This window comes from Prunus persica, chromosome G1 (genome assembly GCF_000346465.2).
Source record: "Prunus persica cultivar Lovell chromosome G1, Prunus_persica_NCBIv2, whole genome shotgun sequence".
Lineage (NCBI taxonomy): Eukaryota > Viridiplantae > Streptophyta > Magnoliopsida > Rosales > Rosaceae > Prunus > Prunus persica.
The window spans coordinates 26523102-26544828 of record NC_034009.1 but is presented as its reverse complement, the minus strand read 5'-3'; the positions used below and the strand labels follow the sequence as shown (position 1 = coordinate 26544828).

Below are 21727 nucleotides of genomic sequence, written 5' to 3'. Positions count from 1 at the left end.
GGCCTCGTTAAAACCTTGCCATAAAAAACCTCCTGAAGGAGGAAAATCCGGTCAAGGAAAGAGTACCACACTCCTTTCTTTTGTCATTTAATTCAGCTATCTCAACTTAAATAATACGTTGAAATGAGTCTGTTAGCGTCTTGAGCCGAAGAAGCTAAAGCAACCCGAAGGAGCACTGTTTGACGTGTTAATTGCCTCTAGCATGGAAACAACCTCCTCCATTTCTGGCCTTCTCTTGGGTTCTCCATCCCAGCACTGTTTCATCACTTTGGCTAGAGAGCTTGGGCATTGCTTGGGTATCTCTGGCCTCAAATTCTGAAGCAACACAAAAGTACAAAAACAATAAGTTTAGGGTCACTCAGACTACATTATAAAAGAAAGAAAGATGGAAAGAGAAATGACATACTTTATAAACAACAGCGGAAGTCAATTCGGAGAATGTGATGTTAGGGTAGGGCATATCGCAGCAATACATCTCCCACAAGCAAATCCCGAAGCTATAAACGTCGCATTTTCTGTTGTAGGGTTTACATTCCAAGACCTGCATCATCATCATCATATCATCCAATCAGAACATTTGGTATTGATCAGAATGCTGCAATTAATATATAATTCAAAGTCTAGGGCAAGCCTTTAAAATCTAAGTAGAGAGAAAAAAAAAAAGTGAATTAATTGATACCTCAGGGGCCATGTATCCGGGGGTTCCCGTGTAGCCTGTCATCTCTGCTAAATTTGAAGCCTCCAGACGAGCAACTCCAAAGTCTGCTATCTTCACCCTACCATCCTTATCAAGAAGCACATTTTCTGTTTTCACGTCTCTATGAACAATGTTCTTGGAGTGCAAAAAACTCAATCTGCATGCAAACACATGCATATATCATTAGTAATAGTATTACTTGCATATATAATATATGTTGAAAAATATATGGTATAACCGTATGTATTATTATACTATTACTTAGGTGCATGAAGAGAAATAAACAAATACAAATAACATATGTAAGAAAAGAGAGATACCCTTTAGCAAGATCAACGGCTAGTCGGTTAACTGTCTTGAGAGACAATTTCTTTTTCCGGTGTTGGATGAGGAAGGCTTTTAGGGTTCCTCCAGAAAGATACTCAGTAATAACAGAGGCAGAGTCGATATCCGTTGTGGCTCCAATACACTAATCATCAAGAAAATTAAAGAAAAAGAATTAATAACAAATAAAGATAAAAATATTTGAGAGTAGACAGAAGAACGAAAAGCAAAAACAAATAACCATTGTCGTAGTACCTTAGTAATGTTAGGATGATCAAGCTTATGCCAAATAGAAACCTCCTGCCTAAAATCTTTCTTCAAAGAAGCTATTTCAGATTTTGTTCGGCCGTCTTCTCCCCACTCCATCACTTTGACTGTATAATCAAGAAAGAAAAAAAAAAAGATACACCGTCAATGAAGTTTGACAAAATTATGCACACACATAGACATATATATACACGTGAATTTGCGCATGTAAACATAGATATAATTACCGTACCTGCAACTTCTTGTCCATCATAGATGCCTTTATGCACAGACCCGAAGCCTCCACGGGCAAAAACTTGTTTCACGACAAGTTTCTCTCGAATGATCATTTGCCATTCTTCTTGAGGAGCTTCTTTGGTCCCCATGGCTCTCATGTTGATGACTTTGTTGCTTTCTTCGTCATGCAACTCTTTCTTCTTCTTCATAGAGTACAGTCGGTAGAGATTCTCTAACTTTTCGTCCAAACTTTTCACGTCAATCTTGGGTGCCAAAGCCATTTCTTTAGTATGAGAGTTGAAGAAATGGACGACTGCTTTCTTTCACCTAGCATTAGAACTATTTATTTATTTATACAGACCCCAAAATATTAAAACGGTTTATCACATTTTTGTTCGGCCCACCAACGATGCGGTGCAAAAGTAAAATTTATTCATTATTTAAGAAGATAATCCTGCCCTAAATTTACAAAATTAAATAGATTAAGCATCAAATGGTGTATATCTTTTTTCCATAAAAATAAAAAATAAAAAACGTAGATATACATCTTATTTTGTTAAAAGGAAAAATAAAAAAAAATAGTGAAACCATGCAACTGACGACATCTCTTGCACCCTTGGCTTAAGGCTTAAGCTTTGCGTCTCACAATCTAGTTGCTCCGCTTCTCACACATGAGTAATCTAGTTGTATTTGTCACCGAAAACAGGGGAAAACTCATGATCTTGGAAACCCTAGTTCCTACTTTCACCAATAAAAGCTCATGTTGACCCCATATATAGGGTTAGGATAGAGAACACACGTAAAATCACATTTTTTTTGACACTATTTAAACCATAGAATTAAGTAAGTTTTAACGACTAGAAATACATTTGTATGGATTATTGACTAATTATTTTATATTCTCTCTCCCTTCTCTTTGTTTTTTTGTTTTCTTTGCAATCCTTTTCTTTCATCTTCTATCTTCTTTCTCTTTGCTTATTTCCCAATGAAAAGAGTTTTGTAGCTTAATTATTTTATTCTTCATAACATTTGGTTGCTGAAAAGATACAAATAATATTAAGGAGTGAAGCAAATAAAGATTTGCCCTAAAGTGGCTCAACTCAACAGTAGTGAATGGAGGTCGGGAACCACCAAACACTGATTTGGGTATGAAATGAATTCATTAACTTGCTGATTTGGTTCAGCTTCATAAAACATGTCCTGCGATCTTTACAAAAAATATTGATTCGAAAACTGATTCTTCTTTTGTTATCAGGAATGTTTCAGAGTTCTTTTTGTTTTTCAAGAGGAATTCGAACCAAAAAAAAAAAAAAAAAAAAAAAAAAAACTTAAATGAAAAACTCAATACAGGAGAAACGGTCCTCCATTCCATCTGAACTGTGCTAGCTAAACTTCAAAAAAAAAAAAAAGAAGAAGATAGTAGAGTTCGCTACTACATTTTACTCTTTGCGCGACGAATAACAAAACGTTGCGCAAAGTCTCATTTAGTCGCACTAATTTCAGCGCAACAAAAAATTCGTCGCGCACATTCCGTCGCGCGAAGATCGTGAAGAAAGCCTTTGCGCGACGAGGTACAACCATTTGTCGCGCATAACTGTGCGACGGGTAAACCATCGTTGCACCAACGGTGTGGAGACGGACCAACTGTTCGTCGCATAAATATTTGCGCGACGATCAAGTATTCGACGCACGTATATTTGCGCGACGAAAGGAATAGCGCGACGAAACCTAATTCGTCGCGCAAAACTTGTTCGGGTGACGTATATGTTCGTCGCAGAACTATTCGCGCGATGAGAATGTTTTCGTCGCTCATATATTTGCGAGACGTATGTATTCGTCGCGCAAGAATTAAAAGTAATAAAAAAGTTGATTTATTATTTTTTTTTGTTACACGTGGGTTTGCGCGACGAAATGTTTTCCGTCGCGCAAAAATAATATTACAATTTTTTTTCGTTTTTTATTTTTATTTTTTTATTTATTATTTATTTATTATTTGTTTTTTTAAATAAAATTAGTTTTTTTTATTGATTAAACAATGAAATTGCAATAAAAATAAATTAGAACAAAATTTTGTTATAAAATAAAATAAATGCATTACAAATAAAATAAATGTTTATGATGAAAATAAATACACTAATCAAATAATGAAGCAAAATCAACCGGGTTGTCGCCAGTATGCGGCTCGGAGGTCTGGGCGTCCACCGGGGCAGTGGTCTGGTGGGCATGCTCGGGGTGGACGGGCTGGGAGGTCGACGCACGAAACTGCGGGATTGGAAAGCCGCCCTGTGCGAGGGACTGTAGAATTACCGACATCTGACCCTGAAGCTCGGCCACCTGTGCTGTCAAAGCAGTCACCTGACTGTTTGACTGCGCTGATGAACGAGGTCTAGGTTCCCTCCGCCGGGCATTCCCCATCCCTCGACAATATGTCCCCGGCCTCCTCCCGAGAGTATGATCCAACGTCTCCGTCAAGATCTGAAATCCAGCATCCTGTGGAGGAGCCACAGACTCGATCGGAGTCTCGGGAGGAAGCTGGAAGGCGGACTCCTGAAGAACCAATTGGCTCCTCTCCACCATCGTCGTCTGTTGAACATAACATAAAATATAAATTAAAACATGCATATAAATTGAATGCGTAACATAAGAATTAAAATTAAATAATACTTACATGAAGGGACTCGGCCAACTCATTCCCGGGTCGAACATAAACGTCACCAAAGACGTCGATCTCTGGGAACTTGGACCCCTCCTAAATTGAACAAGAGAAGAAAAATATTAGTATGAAAAAAATAAATTAATAAAAATGACATTAAAAAATGAAATATAAATTATGTGATTATTACCCGTCGCCATGCATCCATCCTATACGAAAAGGGCCTGGAGCCGGAATGGTGGAGAAGGGTCTTCTTCTTCCTATTACCCTTATTCACTTGGGCTTTATTCTGTTATACAAAAAATGAAACGTATTAGTTAAAATATAACAAATTAAATAATAATGAAATAAAAAAATGAAATAAACATTAATAAGAAATAAGTAATAATTAAACAAATATTATTAAAAAAATACCACATATTCGGGCGCTTGAAAATGAGCGCAGAGCCACTCCCAACTATCCTCCAGCCCCTCAAGCTTCTTCGGGCAACCCTCCTGAAGAGCGACTTGCGGATCATCAAAGGCCTGAAAATGATGGTGCAAGTCGCTCTTCCACTGCTTGTACCTCTCAGCGAAGAGTCTGTTGACGTACGCCAACGACTCTTCGTCGAGATCCTCCAAGTTATAGTTCGTCTGCAATCAATTAATTAGATATGTTAAGTAATAGAAATATACACAATTTTAAAGAAAAATAATGAAAATGTAAGGTACATACCGACAACTGGCCGCGAACCTCCACCTTGATCTCGTCAGGCATGACCCTCCAAGACTTCCATTGCATCGGGCAATGGGTCCGCACGACGTGGCCAATGTCGTGGGCCAAGGAGCTATGCAACTCCGCAGTCGGTGCAGCCCGATGGCGTTCGTCGTATCCGATGCTGATACGACTGTTGGTCATCCGGGCGACCTTCGCCGTCTTCAGCTGACGACACGGCCCTCGGGTGTTCTTCTTTGCTGCAAAGAAATAAGATATTAATGTTAAATAAACAACATTGTCAAATTTCAATATAAAATTAACAATACAAAATGGTAGTTATACCTGGCTGTGATCTCGAGGCACCAGTACCGTCGGTCGATGTCGTGTCGGTGGTGTCGGTGGTGTCGGCGGGCCGGTGCCGCCGCCTAGCACTAGCTGGCTGTGCGACGGATGACGCAGATGACGCAGGCGCCTGGGACGCCCCGGGACCAACCAGCACGTGCTCCATCAAAGCTGGAGCAGTGGCAGCAGATGCCGACTGAGCCGGGGGATCCGAACTCGGTGCAGTCATCATTGACCTATCACATCTAATCAAGTCTGACATCTGCACATATAATTTCATTAAGAATTTAAACTAATTAATTAAAAGCATAGCATGACCTAGGGTTTGGAATTTCGGAGTATCCGGGACTCCGATCAACGATCGGTCAAATCCTAAACGATCCTAGAAACACAAAGGTACAACTACGTGAGTTTGAATTCGATCCAACGGTCCGAACATATCAAACCTGGAAATCGCACAATAGGCGAAATCCGATCAAGACTCAAACGGTAACCAAATTTAAATCCGAGCAAACCTACGCGCTCGTGACAAACAGGGTATTGCTCTGGGACCCAATGCCCCACTACCACAGCATCCCACGCGCCACCACACATGCCGGCAGCACTTGGGTGTCCAAAGCGATAACATTCGCCGGAAAATTCTAAAAACTAAGGGCCAAGGTTCCTAACCTAGGTTGAAAACATTAATTGGAGCCACTTTTGTTCTCGGACTTACCCCGAAAAATGGCCGGAAGTGGCTGGATTTGAAATTCCCAAACCGGCCAAAACCTAGGGTTTTAATTCCTATTTCCTATAGCGAAAATTCAAGAAATCCTAACCAACCATCAGCTAGAGCACAAAAAATAGTCGAGAAATCATACCTCAGGCGTCGGAAATGGTGGCCGGAGGAGAGAGAAATCGGCCGGCGAAGAATCGGAAAAAACCGACTATGTGCGACGGCAGGGGAGGCTACGGAACGAGCAGAGGTGGCTGAGGTGACGGCGGAGAGAGAGGGAGCAACGGAGGAAAAACCAGAAACTGGGGAAGAAGGAGGCATCGGGTCGTTTCTGCAAAATTATTCGACTTTGCGCGACGAAGAACAAAATGCGTCGCGCAAAATGGTATTAATCAATCTTGCGCGACGAAATATCCGTCGCGCAAGGTCTCCCAGAACGCCAAAATTTGAATGGGGATTAGGGTCTGTACCTTTTGCGCGACGAAAAAGTATAGTTCGTCGCGCAAAACGCTGTCGTTCCGCCAAAATTTTGGGATTTAGGGTTTAGCGGGAGGATGAAACTGAAGGGTTTGTGCTTTTGCACGACGAAGACAGTAAACGTCGCGCGAGGAGAACATTGCGCGACGGAAACTAATATATTCGTCGCGCAAAACGCTGTCGTTCCGCCAAAATTTTGGGATTGAGAGTTTAGTGGGAGGCTGAAACTGAACGGTCTGTGCCTTTTGCGCGACAAAGACAGTAAACGTCGCGCGAGGAGAACCTTGCGCGACGGAAAATAATATATTCGTCGCGCAAAACGCTGTCGTTCCGCCAAAATTTTGGGATTTAGGGTTTAGCAGGAGGCTGAAACTGAAGGGTCTGTGCCTTTTGCGCGACGAAGAGTTAAAACGTCGCGCAAGGTTCGCTAACAAAATGAAGGGTCTGTGCCTTTTGCGCGACGAATACTTGTTATTCGTCGCGCGAGTTCAAGATTTTGATTCGGTTGAAATTTTTACTAAGTGTTCAAAGGGGATGGAGGGGTGAAAAATGTCGCCCAGATTGCGCGACGAATATAAGATTTATCCGTTGCGCAATCTTGTTCACCTTCACTTTGCGCGACGTATTTATGTTGTTCGTCGCGCGAGTTCAATATTTTGATTCGGTTGAAATCTTCACTAAGTGTTCAAAGGGGATGGAGGGGTGAAATGTATGGCCCAGATTGCGCGACGAACAGAAGATTTATCCGTCGCGCAATCTATTTCACTTTCACTTTGCGCGACAGATGCAGGTTCTTCGTCGCGCAAAACCTAAACCCTAAGCCTAAAATGTAAACCCTAAGCCCTAAGCCCTAAGCCCTAAACCCTAAAATAGTTTCAATGATCCAACCGGCAAACTTATTTTTTTATACTTGGAGATCGTATACGCCAAAAATCAAAAAGACCAAACATTCAGATATCAGGGAACGGGACAAAATATTTCGACGGTTATAAATGAAAAGTCATGATTTAACGGTTATTTTAACTCCGATTTTGATCATTTTTTACAGCAACATTTGTTGACCCTATATGAATACAATGACTGAATTTGATCTTCAATTTCAGATTTTTACACTAGGGGATACCACATAAACGTTAAGTTACATTTTCACAAATGTATGAACAAATTTTAGGGTTTTTGGTGAATATATGATTTTGATAGCACACGCAGTCTACGAAACTAGTTTCAGTCATCCAGCCGTCAAACTTGTTTTTTTATACTTCGAGATCATAGACAGCAAAAATCGGACAAAAAAAACATTCAGAGATTAAGTAACGGGGTAAAACTTTTCGACGGTTCTAAATAAAAAGTGATGATTGAACGGTTATTTTAACTCCGATGTTGATGATTTTTTGCAGCTACAGTCCTACACTCCATATGAATACAATGAACTAATTCGATCGCCAATTTTAAATATATATGTGTGTATATATTATACTATAACGTTACCCTAATATATATTTGCGCGACGAAGGGCTACTTATCGTCGCGCAAAAAGACCATAAGCGACGCATATATATGCGTCGCGGAAACTATGCGCGACGAGGTATGTTCGTCGCGCAAACTTTACGCGACGAATATATATGCGTCGCGCATAGTTTGCGCGACGAGGATCTTTCGTCGCGCAAGGATTTGGCGCCATAAATCCTCATTTAGTTCAAATTCTGTATGCTTTGTATTTTTTGGAAAGGTTTTGTGTTCATCATTTTTTAACTTTGTATAAAGAGGGTTATATTATTTGTTTTACCGATCTTGTTTAACTAAAATATTTTTTCATTTTTGATTTTGTTGTATGTTTTAACAATGTTACATATGTTGACATATATAAGGATTGGATATAACAACTACATATATTCAAAGATTTGTATTACACAAAATGAATACACTAACATAATAAATTTACAAATAAATTCATTATTCATCATCTGAACTATAATAACTTTCATTATCGTCGCTATCATCACTCTCGGTCTCCTAATCTTCTTCCTCCTCCTCCTCCTCTATAACTGCATCATCGGCGTTGCTAGGGCCCACTGCAACATCGTATTGGGGAAGATCACCGAGGTCAATTGTAATTGACTGAATCGGTATTTCGACTGAAGACACTTCTTCTATTTGAAACGGTTCTTGTATAACATTTGTATCTCGAAGTGTTTCCGCATCATTTTCCATTGAAGATTCTAAACGTTGGTCAGCCACATTGTCGACGTCGTTGTCACTTGGGTCTAGTTCTGGTATACCATACACGTTCCTATGATCCATCTTCTGCACAACTTTCCACCCGTTTCCGGCTTTAGGGTCATCTAGATACACAATTTGGGATGCCATGTTTGCCAAAATGTACGGGTCGTCATCATACCAAGTTCTGTTAATGTTCACAGACAGTACTCCATGGTCGATTTTAACACTTCCCGCCCTATTTGGGTTGGTATCGAACCATCGACACTTAAACATGATGACTTGGTATCGATCTTTGTAAAGCAATTGCACGACAGTTGTCAGTTTGCCATAGAAATCAATGTCCGTACTTTCGCCTCCACCTGGGACATGGACACCGCTGTTTTGCGTACACAACTTGTCATCTCGTGCGGCCCCCAAAAATTTGACGCCGTTAACATTACAATCCGAGAACAATTCAGCGCGAATTGGGCCGAACGCCAAGTTATATAACTCATCACTGTAAGTGGGGGAATTCGATGATTTCAATTTATTCACCTAATAGTATACAAAACCATTTACATGTTAGTCTGACAAAATTAAATACTACAATTTATATTTGTCAATTACAAAACACTTATAACTTACAGAATCCAAAAACCATTGTGGAAATAATTCACGGTGTTTCCGGGCAACCAAATGTGATGGATGTTCTCGCTTCATCATCTGTTCATGCTTATCTAAGTAGGCCATTATCTCATCACAATTGTTCAGTACGAACCAATGCGCTACCTCCATGTCATTTCTAGAAAACGACTCTCCTCGTCCAGGATCTCCAAATGGTCGTGCGCTTTGGGCAAAAACAGAAAGTTTTTCATTTCTCATACCTCCGTCATTATTGCGTTGAGGACAATTGAAAACCGTCTCTACATCTTTTAAATACATTCCACAGAAAGTAAGCGACTCATATTGAACCCAAGCCTCTATAATTGATCCTTCGGGCTTTGCCCTGTTGCGTACACTTTTTTTCAGCTCTCCGAGAAGCCTGCCAAAATAAAACGATATGATACAAATTAGCAAAGTGTCGATAATGATGCATACACAAATGATAAAGATTATATACCTTTCTATTAGATACATCCAGCGATAGTTGACAGGACCAGCAAGCAATGCCTCTTCTGGCAAGTGAACCATCACGTGCATCATACTTGTAAAGAAAGCTGGAGGAAATATCATCTCAAACTTGCATAGGACTTGGACAATGTAATGGCGCAACTGAAACATGTCTGTCCTTCCCAATGTTTTTGCCGTCAGTTGGGAAAAAAATCTGGATAACAACATGATTGGCTTCACCACATCTTCTGGCAGTAGGTGTCGAATACCCACAGGAAGTAGGCGTTGCATAAACACATGGCAGTCATGGCTCTTAAGTCCAGTAAATTTACCCCCATCGACATTCACGCAACGTGCAATATTAGAAGCATACCCATCGGGAAATTTGACAGACGATACAAACTTTAGAAACTCTTTTTTGTCATTCGGTTTCATAGAAAAGAATGCAAGATCCCTTCTAGCTTTATCACTGTCCCTATTCATCCATAAACCCCTTCGTATGCCCATTCTTTCCAAATCAAGACGAGCTTTGATCGTGTCCTTCGTCTTCCCCTCGATATCTAGAATTGTGCCCACCAATGTGTCGAATACATTTTTCTCAACATGCATCACATCTAGATTGTGCCTCAATTTAAGTTTCGACCAATATGGGAGCTCAAAAAACATAGGCTTGTGCGTCCAGTTCAAATGTGTAGAAGGTCTGGTCCGACTAACTGTTTTCCCGAACGGAGCAAAATCCAAACGGTTCAGCTGTTCCAAGATCTCATCACCGGACCATTATCTAGGTCTGAGGCGACGCTCTGTGTTCCCGTCGAACTCTTTATCTTTTTCTCGCCACTCGTGGTCCCATGGCAACCATCTCCGATGACCAAGGTAACAAACTTTTCCCGTGTGCCAACCAGAAGTTACATCTTCCTTGCATACAGGACATGCCATATAACCCTTTGTGCTCCACCCAGAAACCATTGCATATGCTGGAAAATCATTCACAGTCCACATAACTGCTGCTCGCAAAGTGAACATCCTCCCAGTTGATTTATCGTACGTGCGAACACCGTTTGTCCATAAATCCTTCAGCTCATCAACCAGAGGCCTTAAGTACACATCAATTGACCTGCCAGGATCCTCAGTTATCAAAACAGTCATCATCATGTATTCTTTTTTCATGCATTTCCAAGGCGGCAAATTATATGGGAATGCGAAAATCGGCCAAGTGCTGTGGTGTTGGTTTAGAACCCCATACGGATTGAATCCGTCAGTGGCAAGTCCCAATCTAACATTTCGGGGATCAGCAGCAAACTCGAGGAACGTTCGATCGAACTCTTTCCATGCCTCCCCATCTGCAGGATACCGCATCACATCATCGTCTACCTGTTTTTCCTTATGCCATATCATGTCTGTGGCAGTATGCGTCGACATATACAATCGCTGCAACCTAGGTTTAAGGGGCAGATAACGCATGACTTTTTGTGGTATCTTAGTCGTTCTATTCTGGGATGTCATTTTGAACCTCGACTCATTGCATATAGGGCATGTATCCAACGTTTGATGCTCTTTGTAGAATAACATGCAATTGTTTTTGCAAGCGTGGATTTTTTCATAACCCAATCCAAGACCATGCAACACCTTCTGTGCATGTTTATGGTCTTTCGGCAAACAATTGTCCGTCGGAAGCATTCTCTTGAAAACTCCTAAAAAGTAATCGAAACACAAGTTCGACATACGATACTTTATTTTTCCGTGCATTAGCTCCACAATGGCAGTGAGAACGGAAAAGCTCTCGCACCCCGGGTATAACTCTTGGTTGGCATTTTTTAACAGTTTTTCATACTGTTCAAACTCCGCACTGTCTATTGGTGTAGGCACGTCATCTTCCCCTTCCTGATTGATGTTGGTCGATGCGAATGGAAAAGCTTCCTGTATAATACCCATGACTTGATCATTAGGATCCACAATAGGTTCAACATTGTCCACTCTTGGGGCATTTGAAGACGAAGCATGGTCTACTTGTTCGCCGTGAAGGTTCCAAATGCTATATGTTTCAATCATTCCATTCCTTACTAAATGAAATCCAACATTTTCAATTGTCTCCCACAACGTGTTGTTACACCTCCTACAAGGACAACGGATTCTAGTTGCACCCGGGTTGTGTCTACGTGCAAACTCAATAAAATCCTCGATTCCATCCAAGTATTCGTCTGCGCATCTATTCGGGTTCTGTATCCACCTTCTGTTCATAATTCCTGAAACCACAATCACGACACAACAATCACAACAACTTCATACGAAGTTATAATGTCACCTTATGCCTCCGGTAAGGGCCCTATCCCATTCGGGAATGCATAGTCCTGTCACGTAACCTACGGCTACATGAGATTAGATTTCGACGTGGATTAATTTCGGCAGCATCTCGACACAGTTCTTGAAGTGGGCATAGGTATAAATACCTACGTACCACCCGAAGAACGTACCAAGATGACACCGAAATCTCCACAATCGAAACCTAATCCTGTAGCCGAAGATTATGTGACAACACTATGCATTACCAAACTGTCCAAATAATGGGACAATTCAAGAATTAATTGGACCGCAGTCATGCCTTACGCATCCATGCACGAAATTCAACTAATCTCGAACGGGAAACTACGTGTTACTAAACATAAAAATAAAAGTACGAAGTTAATTTCAATTAACTTCGTACATCACAACACATTGTGCTATGTCACGCACAATTTCACAATATTATACATATATAACTTCACAAAAAAATTACAAACATAACAAACAAACTTTTACAATAACATACCTTCTCAATCGTTCTCCACCAATCACTAATCACAAATATCCCTAACGAGAACAAAATTAATAGCGTTACTACGAATTTACATTAATACATTTAAACTAACGACAAAAAATACATACCCAATGAACGTACTGAATTCACAGTAGAGCAGCGGCAGGGAGAGTGAGAGAGAGGCAGATACTAATATGAAGAAGGACTTTGCGCGACGAACAACTGAATCCGTCGCGCAAAATGTCGTCGCGAAAACCCACTTTTCTGTCGCACAAAACAACATTTTCGTCGCGCAATTACGTGTCGACATCTGCTTTTTTGCGCGACGAAGTATATTATTCGTCGCACAAAATTTCATCGCGCAAGAACGCACCGGCATTACACTTTACGCGACGAAGGTAATTCCGTCGAGCAAAATTTTTTTTATCCACCCTGCATTTTGGCGTCAAAAATAAGTATCCTTCATTTTCTTACGCGACGGTGCATTTTTCCGTCGCTCTAAGTGGTCTTTTGAGACGAAAACTCTCGTCGCGCAAATTTTTTTACCGCCAAAAAAAGGAGCCAATTTTCTGTCCATCTTTACGTGACGAATGCTTTGAATTGTCGCGCAATATTGTCATGCGCGACAATTTTTGTTGTCGCGCAAGATTCTGGCGCCAAAAAAAAAACCGGGTTTTTATCCCCTACCTTTGCGCGACGAAAGTAATTTAGGTCGCGCATAGATTGTTTGCGCGACGAAACTATTTGTCGCGCTAGTTTTCTGTTGTTTGCGCTACGGTATTTTTTTTTCGTCGCCATAGTGCTTTTTGCGCGACGAAAAAATGTTCGTCGCGCAAACTTCCGTCGCGCAAATAGTAAATCGTAGTAGTGGTTTAAGATTTCCAATCTTCTTCTTACAAAGTTTCTGTATGTCTTGTTTATTTTCTTGCAGATTAGGTAGCTTCTTCGTATATATCTTTTTTCTCTGGAGAACTTTCCCATAAAAATGGTGAAGAGAGTTTTGCCAAAGAAGAAGATGAAGGTTGGGTCCGGACCGGTGGCCTTGGGGAGTGAAGAGGATGATGCATATTGTAGAAAAAGGAGAGAGAAAATGAAAAGTTTAAAACTTTTTGTTAGCTCCAATGTGTATTAATTGTTTAACAAAGAAGCTAATAATTTGTTCTAAATGCAATCTTAGCCACTGAAAGCTCTACAATCTAATGGTTTAAAATCCGAGTCATAATGTGTATCTCTCGATCCTCTTCTACGAATATTTTTTTCAATGATCTTAACAGTTTATTTTTCAAGTTTTCATTCATAGACCATCCTTGCAAACACTCATACAAATTGAAAATCAATAAGGCAACTGGTTGGGAAAAACAAAATAGACGAACACAGTGCTTTAAGAAAATGCTATAATAACAATCATCTAATTGAGTGGTCAAATAGTTTCGGATTCAAGTGATTTTTTTGCAGAGATGATCTTTGAGAGAATATTTATTAAACTCTACAAAGATATCCCTCAAATAAATTATTCGAGAGATCTCTCAATTAAAACTCTCAAATATACTTATTTTACCTTGTAGTCATCTAAACCCTTAAATCACATCATTCAAAATGAAATATTAGATTACAGTTTTGGATTGGCGCGTTGTTCTTTACGGGTTGGGATCTCTTGTCCCCAAATTTCATATCCCCTTATGTCCCTTGTGTAAAATTTTGACCCATGTCCCTCTAGTTAAAAAATAATATAAAAAAAATACAAATTTACACCATATTATCTCCTCGATCCCTTCGTCTTCTCTCCACCATGGCAAATGACTGTTTTTCAAACCTTCTATATGTTGTAGATCTCTTATGATTTTGGACGTTTTCTTACTCTTTTTTCCTCCATCCAAGTAATCCAAGCGGGATACTGCTGCTTAATAATGGTGAAGTGTAGCAGCACTCATAGGTGGATGGGGAAATATGATAGAGAGTGAAAATAGCAGCATTCATAGGAGGAAAAATGAAACCCTCCCCCCTATTGGGTTTCATTTTCCCATAAGAAACTATAGGAAAATGAGCTAACACATTCACATTTTTCATGACCATTTTGTCTCAATTAACAATTTAGAATTAATATATAACATTAAATTCATTCTTTTTTAATTTAATTTAATATGAGTATAATTAGAAAATTAAACAAATTTTATTTGACATTCATATGCAAATCAGATGTGAGAAATGAAATAAAATGGTATTTTCTTGTTACTTTCCTAGCATTACCAAACACGAGAAATGAATCTTCCATTGCCCATCCATTAGAAGAAGGCATGAGAGATTATTTCTCATAAAATCTTTTCTGCGAATCAAACGGGCCTAAGTCTTTTAGCACATTTGTGGTCGGCCCACCAATGATACAAAGAGTGCAAAAGTAAAACTTATTTATTATTAATAAATCATTGTACATACTTCGTCATACTTTTAACGAGGGCAAAATATTATTTGGCACTCTTATTTGCAATTTCACTATCTCATTTATAAATTGTTCATGTAAAATCCAACAGTTCTTTGGTAACCAAATAATTGTGGTGTACCTTAATAAAAAAAATAAAAATAAAATTGTGGTGTACCAAATCATAGTTTCAGTTTCATGCCGAACTCATTTTTAATTGAGTTAGGTGTAAAATGTAAACGGTATGATACAAGTAATTTTAAGACTTGCTAGCTACTTGTAATTTTTCAATTCAATGTCATTGATATTAGGCGACATCTAATGACAGTTATTTTAATTCCAGAGGAAAAAAAAAATATTAGAGGATGCTAAAAAGTTAAACCTGCAGCTTCTACGCCATCACATATACCTTTATGGACAGAACTGAAGACTCCACAGGCAAACACTTGTTTCACGACAAGTTTCTTCGTATGTATATTTAAAGTTATTGATTTTCTAAAACCAGAACAATATGACAATGTTTGATCATGAACTTGTATTGTTACTTTAAGATTTGTCAAAACGATAGGTTATGGATACTTTCAGTATTCTTTTGATCAAAGTGGAAGTATCTTTATTAATTGAAAGCCAAACTCAACACATCTAATAGTCAGACTAGAAGCGCAAATCGATGGCCTCATAAAATCTTACCATGAAAAACCTCCAGGGGAGGAAATCCGGTCCACGAAAGAGCACACTTTGTCATTTAATTCAGCAATCTCAAGCATTTAAATAATACAAAGTGGGTTGAGTTGAGTCTATTGGCATCTTGAGCTGAATAAGTTGAAACAATCAAACAGAGTATGATATATTGTAATTCTAAATTGTTAATGGAGACAAAATGGTCATGAAAAATGTGCATTTAATATTGGCTTATTTTCCAAAACTTTCTCATGAGGAAGGAAAACAAAATCCAAGTTGAAAGAGCTTCACTTTCTCCTCTACTCATGTGTCAAGTAACCATTTCCCATGCCTGGACTTACCAAACATGAAAAAACAATTAATTTCTCATCCCCAAGCTTCCTTTCCCATGAACCAAACGAGGAGAGTTCCTCCGAAAAGGTATTCAGTGATAACAGAGGCAGACTCAATATCCGTTGGAGCTCCAATACACTAATCACCAAGAAAAATCAAGAAAAAGAATCAATAACAAATAAAGATAAAAATATCCGAGAATAAAGAGAAGAACCAAAAGAAAAAAGCAAAAACTAATAACCATTGTCATACGTTGTATGTATCTTTGTAATGTTAGGATGATCAAGCTTATGCCAAATAGAAATCTCCTGCCTAAAATCTTTTTTCAAAGAAGCTATTTCAGCTTTTCTTCTTTGACCGTCTTCTCCCCACTCCACCACTTTGATTGTATAATCAAGAAAGAAAAAAAACTCCATCAGTGAAGTTTGTGATATAAAGCATGCACACACACATATATAGTCTGTCACACTCCGGATCGGTTCCGTCGTAGCACAATATTGTCTGTTTTGGGCTCCTTCCTCATGTCCTCACGGTTTTGTTTCTGGGAACTTACGAACAACTTCCCAGTGAGTCATTCATCCTAGGATTGCTCTGGTCCAAACTTGCTTAACTTCGGAGTTCCCATGACTCCGAAGCCAGTGAGCTCCTAAAAGGCTTCGTGCTAGATGAAGGTGGGCATGTACATATAAGGCATATCACTTCCTCTCCGTTGGTCGATGTGAGATGTTACAATCCAACTTCCTTAGGGGCCCGACGTCCTCGTCGACACACTCGCACCACACGGCAGAGTGGCTCTAATACCATTATGTCAGACCCCAGATCGGCTCCGCTGTAGCACGATATTGTCTGCTTTGGGCCCCCCATGCCCTCATGGTTTTGTTTCTGGGAACTCAAGAGCAATTTCCCAGTGGGCCACTCATCTTGGGATTGCTCTAGCCCAAACTCGCTTAACTTTAGAGTTCCCATGACTCTGAAGCTAGTGAACTCCCAAAAGGCCTCGTTCTAGATGGAAGTGGGCATGTACATATAAGACACATCATCCCTTCTCCGTTGGTCGATGTGGGATGTTACATAGTCAGTGACGTTTGAGAAGATTAAAGATATAAAGCATGCACATATCTATCTATAGAATATATACCTGCAACTTCTTGGCCATCATAGATGCCTTTATCTACACAACCGAAGCCTCCACAGGCAAAAACTTGTTTCACGACAAGTTTCTCTCGAATGATTTTCCAGTCTTCTTCTTCATAAACTTCTTTGGCTACCACGGCTCTCACGTTGATGACTTTGTTTCTGCAACTCTTTCTTCTTCTTCATAGGGTACATTCGCTGGAGATTCTCTAATTGTTCGTCCAAACATTTCAAGTCAATCTTGGCTGCCATTTTTGAGTTGATTAGAGGTTTTTGAATTTCTGGTGTGGTTTTGTATATATAGAGTTGAAGGCAACGAGGGTTTTGTTTTCTAATATGGTAATTCTTCTACTAGCACGCAGATGGTTGTTTTGCGATCTTCGATTCTCATATATAGACAATCAAATACAGTCTTCCTTAATTTCTGTTTCAGTCCTAGTCTCTTCCTGACACAAAGTGATTATAGAATATACTACCGTAGTATGGCTACATGGTACATCTTGTACGAGTGTTGCTATTTTCACTCACCTATCCTATTTTCCCACCCATCTTATCTTAAAAAATTTAAAGACAAATTTATCCCTCTATAAAATGACTTATAAAACCCTAAAAATAAAACAAATTTTAAAAAGAAAATAAATTTTTTCTTTTAACTCTCCATATTCTTTCCATCTTCCTGACCTCAACAAATCCAGCGAGCACTCATCTACCTATCCCAATCCTTTGAAAAGTTAAAAAAAAAATAAGAAAAATCAAATTCTCAACTCCACCTTTAATATTGTGTCAGGGTTGGTGGGTGTTGATAATATAGGCCAAATTGTCATTCAAATTTATTCCATTTTAAAGATTTTTCAATCTGATTAACTCGCATGTGGGTCCTTATTCCATATAACATCACTTTAATTCAAATCCATGGTAGTCTTGTTGGTCGTTGCTGTGCTTTTGTGCTGATGAGAATATTGATATTGCAGGGTTAGGTCGTGGAGTTGAAAAGACATAAAGAAGATGAATAGTGTTTTTTTTTTGGGTTAAAATTTTTATGTTTTTAACTTGGAGTTGATGGTGTTTGGTTGAATTAATAATTAAAGCGTATTTTAGGAATAATGGGGGGTGGAAATGTAGGATTTTATTTTTTTCAAATTTATATAGTGGGTGAGAAGAAAGTGGGTGGGAAAATATAACAAGTGAGTGGAAATAGCAGCACGCATCTTGTTCTTGTACACGTGTTATAATATAAGTGGATATTCATTGATACTATTCCTTAAAAGAGGGGAAAATAAATCATGTCGTCAACCCATATTATAACACGTGTACAAAATATACCACGTAATCATACTACCATAATATTCTATAATTATGCGGATTATTAGGAGAAAAAAAATGATTGTTGGAATTTTGAACCTACCACGGCAGTAAAGGACTTGGGCTGGTTCATCTGGTCATCTGGCCCAAATGACAATTTATAAAGATAGACATGAAATCCACTTGTTTTCTTTATGATATTTTTATCTAAATCTTGTCACATATGGATTATAGGTTTTATTTTTTATTTTTTTGGCTTAAAGATTATAGTAGATTTGAGATAACTTTATCCAAATAGGATCTTATTACATTGGTTTTTCGATTGGTGAGTTATATTTTACAGTATAGAACTTTTTATCCATATCCAAAAATAAAAATAGACCTTTATGTTAATTACCTTTTCGACTAGATCTCTACACAGTAAACCTTGTATCATATTTGTGTTCGGCCCACCAATGATACGATGCAAAAGTAAAATTCATTTAGACTTTATTTAAGAAAATAATCCAGTAAAATCACAAAATTAAATAGATTGAGCACTAAATGGTAACAAACGATTTATTTTCTCCATAAAAGAAAAAAAATGTGGATACATAAACAAGAGCTGTATTTGTGGAGTGGAACCATATACCGCGCATCTAAACGAGCTGTGTTTGTTACCAAAAACATGGGAAAACTCAAGATTTTGGAACCACTTCCAACTTTCACCAATTAAAAAAAAAAAAATTGTGAACAAGCTTCGTCAAACCATCACTGACCATATCCATGTTAAGAGAGAGAGACAAGATTATATGGATTTACACATTTTTCTCATGGCTTCCAGATATTCATACGTAGATTTACAAAGTTGCTGATATCCAAAATAATATGCGGTAGGATGTTTACGTTGCATGTACCTGGGCTTTACCTGCCGTACGTAGGATGTTTGATATTGATATTCCAGTTGTGTGCGTGCCTTCTTTTTATCAGGAGTTGCATGTACCTAGGCTTTACATCTCCATGTGTCTTCACCTGATAGTTCTCAAAGGCCAGCAACTGCTCCAACCTGAATGATTAATACATCTCACTCATAAGTCATTAGCTGCATGTTGAAAATAAACGTGTTTTATTAATTAAATTCATGAGTTATGTATTTAGTTAATGCATGTACATGTATTCAAGATTAGGAAGTAGTAGGGTTTTATTAGCTTTAGTGGTTGTGATTGCTATATATGTCAAAGTCCTGTAATCGGATTGTTGCACTTAAGCAATATGAATAAAAGTATCTTCTCTCAAATATTGTTTATTGTCAGTTTTATGAGTGAGGGGCCATCACCTTCCAACAAACTGGTATCATAGTTATAAGAAGAAGTTTAGATCAATGGCTCCATTTCAAATTTATCTGCTGACCAAAGATAATCATCACAATTGGAGTGTTAGAATGAAGACTTTGATTAGCTACTATGATGTTTGGGAGGTCGTAGAGAGAGGAATTGGCGAACATGGTGATGAAGCAAATTTGACCAATGCCCAAAGAAAAGCATTGAAGGAAATAAGGTAGACAAGAAGGCACTCACCCTCATCCAAGCCTTGGATGATAGCACATTTGAGAAGGTTGCAAATGCAATAACGGCAAAAAATGCATGGGAGATTTTGCATAATTTTTATAGAGGAGTTGATAAAGTAAAGAATTTATAGAGGAGTTGATAAAGTAAAGAAGGTGCGGCTCCAAACTCTTAGACGAGAGTTTGAAAGCCTACATCAAAAGGAATCCGAATCGATTTCAGACTATATGTTAAGAGTTCAAGCCAATGTCAACCAATTGAGAAGAGTTGTTGAAGAAATCAGTGACGTCACTCATGTAATTGAGAAAATTATTCGCTCATTAGATTCAAAGTTTGAGCATATTGTTGTTTTTATTGAAGAGTCGAAGGACCTGGACACTATGACGGTTGATCAACTCTCTAAATCATTGAAAGCTCATGAGGAAAGATTCACTACTACATTTTACACTTTGCGCGACGAAGAACAAAACGTCGCGCAAAGTCGCATTTAGTCGCCCCAATTTCAGCGCGACAAAAAAGTCGTCGCGCATATTCCTTCGCGCGAAGATCGTGAAGAAAGCCTTTGCGCGACGAGGTACAACCCTTCGTCGCTCAAAAGGGTGCGACGGGTAAACCATCGTTGCACCAACGGTGTGGAGACGAAACAACCGTTCGTCGCAAAAGTATTTGCGCGACGATCAAGTATGCGGCGCACGTATATTTGCGCGACGACGGGAATTGCACGACGAAATATTATTCATCGCGCAAAATATGTTCGGGAGACGTATATGTTCGTCGCAGAACAATTCGCGCGATGGGAAAGTTTTTGTCGCACATATAATTGCGCGACGAACAATTATGTCGTCGGCCAAATATTTTGCGCGACGAAACATTGCGTCGCGCAAAACGTGTTTGCGAGACGTATGTGTTCGTCGCGCATGAATTAAAAGTGATAAAAAAAATTTGATTTTTTATTTTTTTTGTTACATGTTGGTTTGCGCGACGAAATATTTTCCGTCGCGCAAAAATAATATTATAATTTTTTTTTATTTGTTTATATTTTTTATTTTAAATAAAATTGGTTTCTTTTTATTGATTAAACAATGAAATTGCAATAAAAATAAATTAGAATAAAATTTTGTTATAAAATAAAATAAAATAAATGTATTACAAATAAAATAAATACACTAATCAAATAATGAATCAAAATCAACCGAGTCGTCACCAGTATGCGGCTCGGAGGGCGGGGCGTTCACCGGGGCAGTGGTCTGGTGGGGATGCCCGGGATGGACGGGCTCAGAGGTCGGCGCATCAAAATGCGGGACTGGAATGCCGGACTGTGCGAGGGACTGCAGAATGACCGACATCTGGCTCTGAAGAGTGGCCACCTGTGTTGTCAAAGCAGTGACCTGACTGTTTGACTGCGCCGATGAACGAGGTCGAGGTTCCCTCCGCCGGGCATTCCCTATCCCTCGACAATATGTCCCCGGCCTCCTCTCGAGAGTCTGATCCAACGTCTCCGTCAAGATCTGAAATCCAGCATCTTGTGGAGGAGCCACAGACTCGATCGGAGTCTCGGGAGGAAGCTGGGAGGCGGACTCCTGAAGAACAAGCTGGCTCCTCTCCACCATCGTCGTCTGTTGAACATAACATAAAATATAAATTAAAACATGCATATAAATTGAATGCGTAACATAAGAACTAAAATTAAATAATACTTACATGAAGGGACTCGGCCAACTCATTCCCGGGTCGAACATAAACGTCACCAAAGACGTCGATCTCTGGGAACTTGGACCCCTCCTAAATTGAACAAGAGAAGAAAAATATTAGTATGAAAAAAATAA

General features: G+C 39.1%; 1 protein-coding gene across 1 annotated transcript; it reads right to left on the bottom strand.

The window, feature by feature from the left end:
• Positions 62 to 2416, bottom strand: LOC18790610 (serine/threonine-protein kinase STY8). Its single transcript, XM_007223966.2, has 6 exons — positions 1521 to 2416; positions 1277 to 1395; positions 1018 to 1166; positions 680 to 854; positions 407 to 541; positions 62 to 315 (listed from the first exon to the last, which is right to left on the bottom strand). Exons 1-6 carry the CDS (start codon positions 1783 to 1785, stop codon positions 133 to 135), a joined length of 1026 nt encoding a protein of 341 aa, XP_007224028.1. The 5' UTR covers positions 1786 to 2416; the 3' UTR covers positions 62 to 132.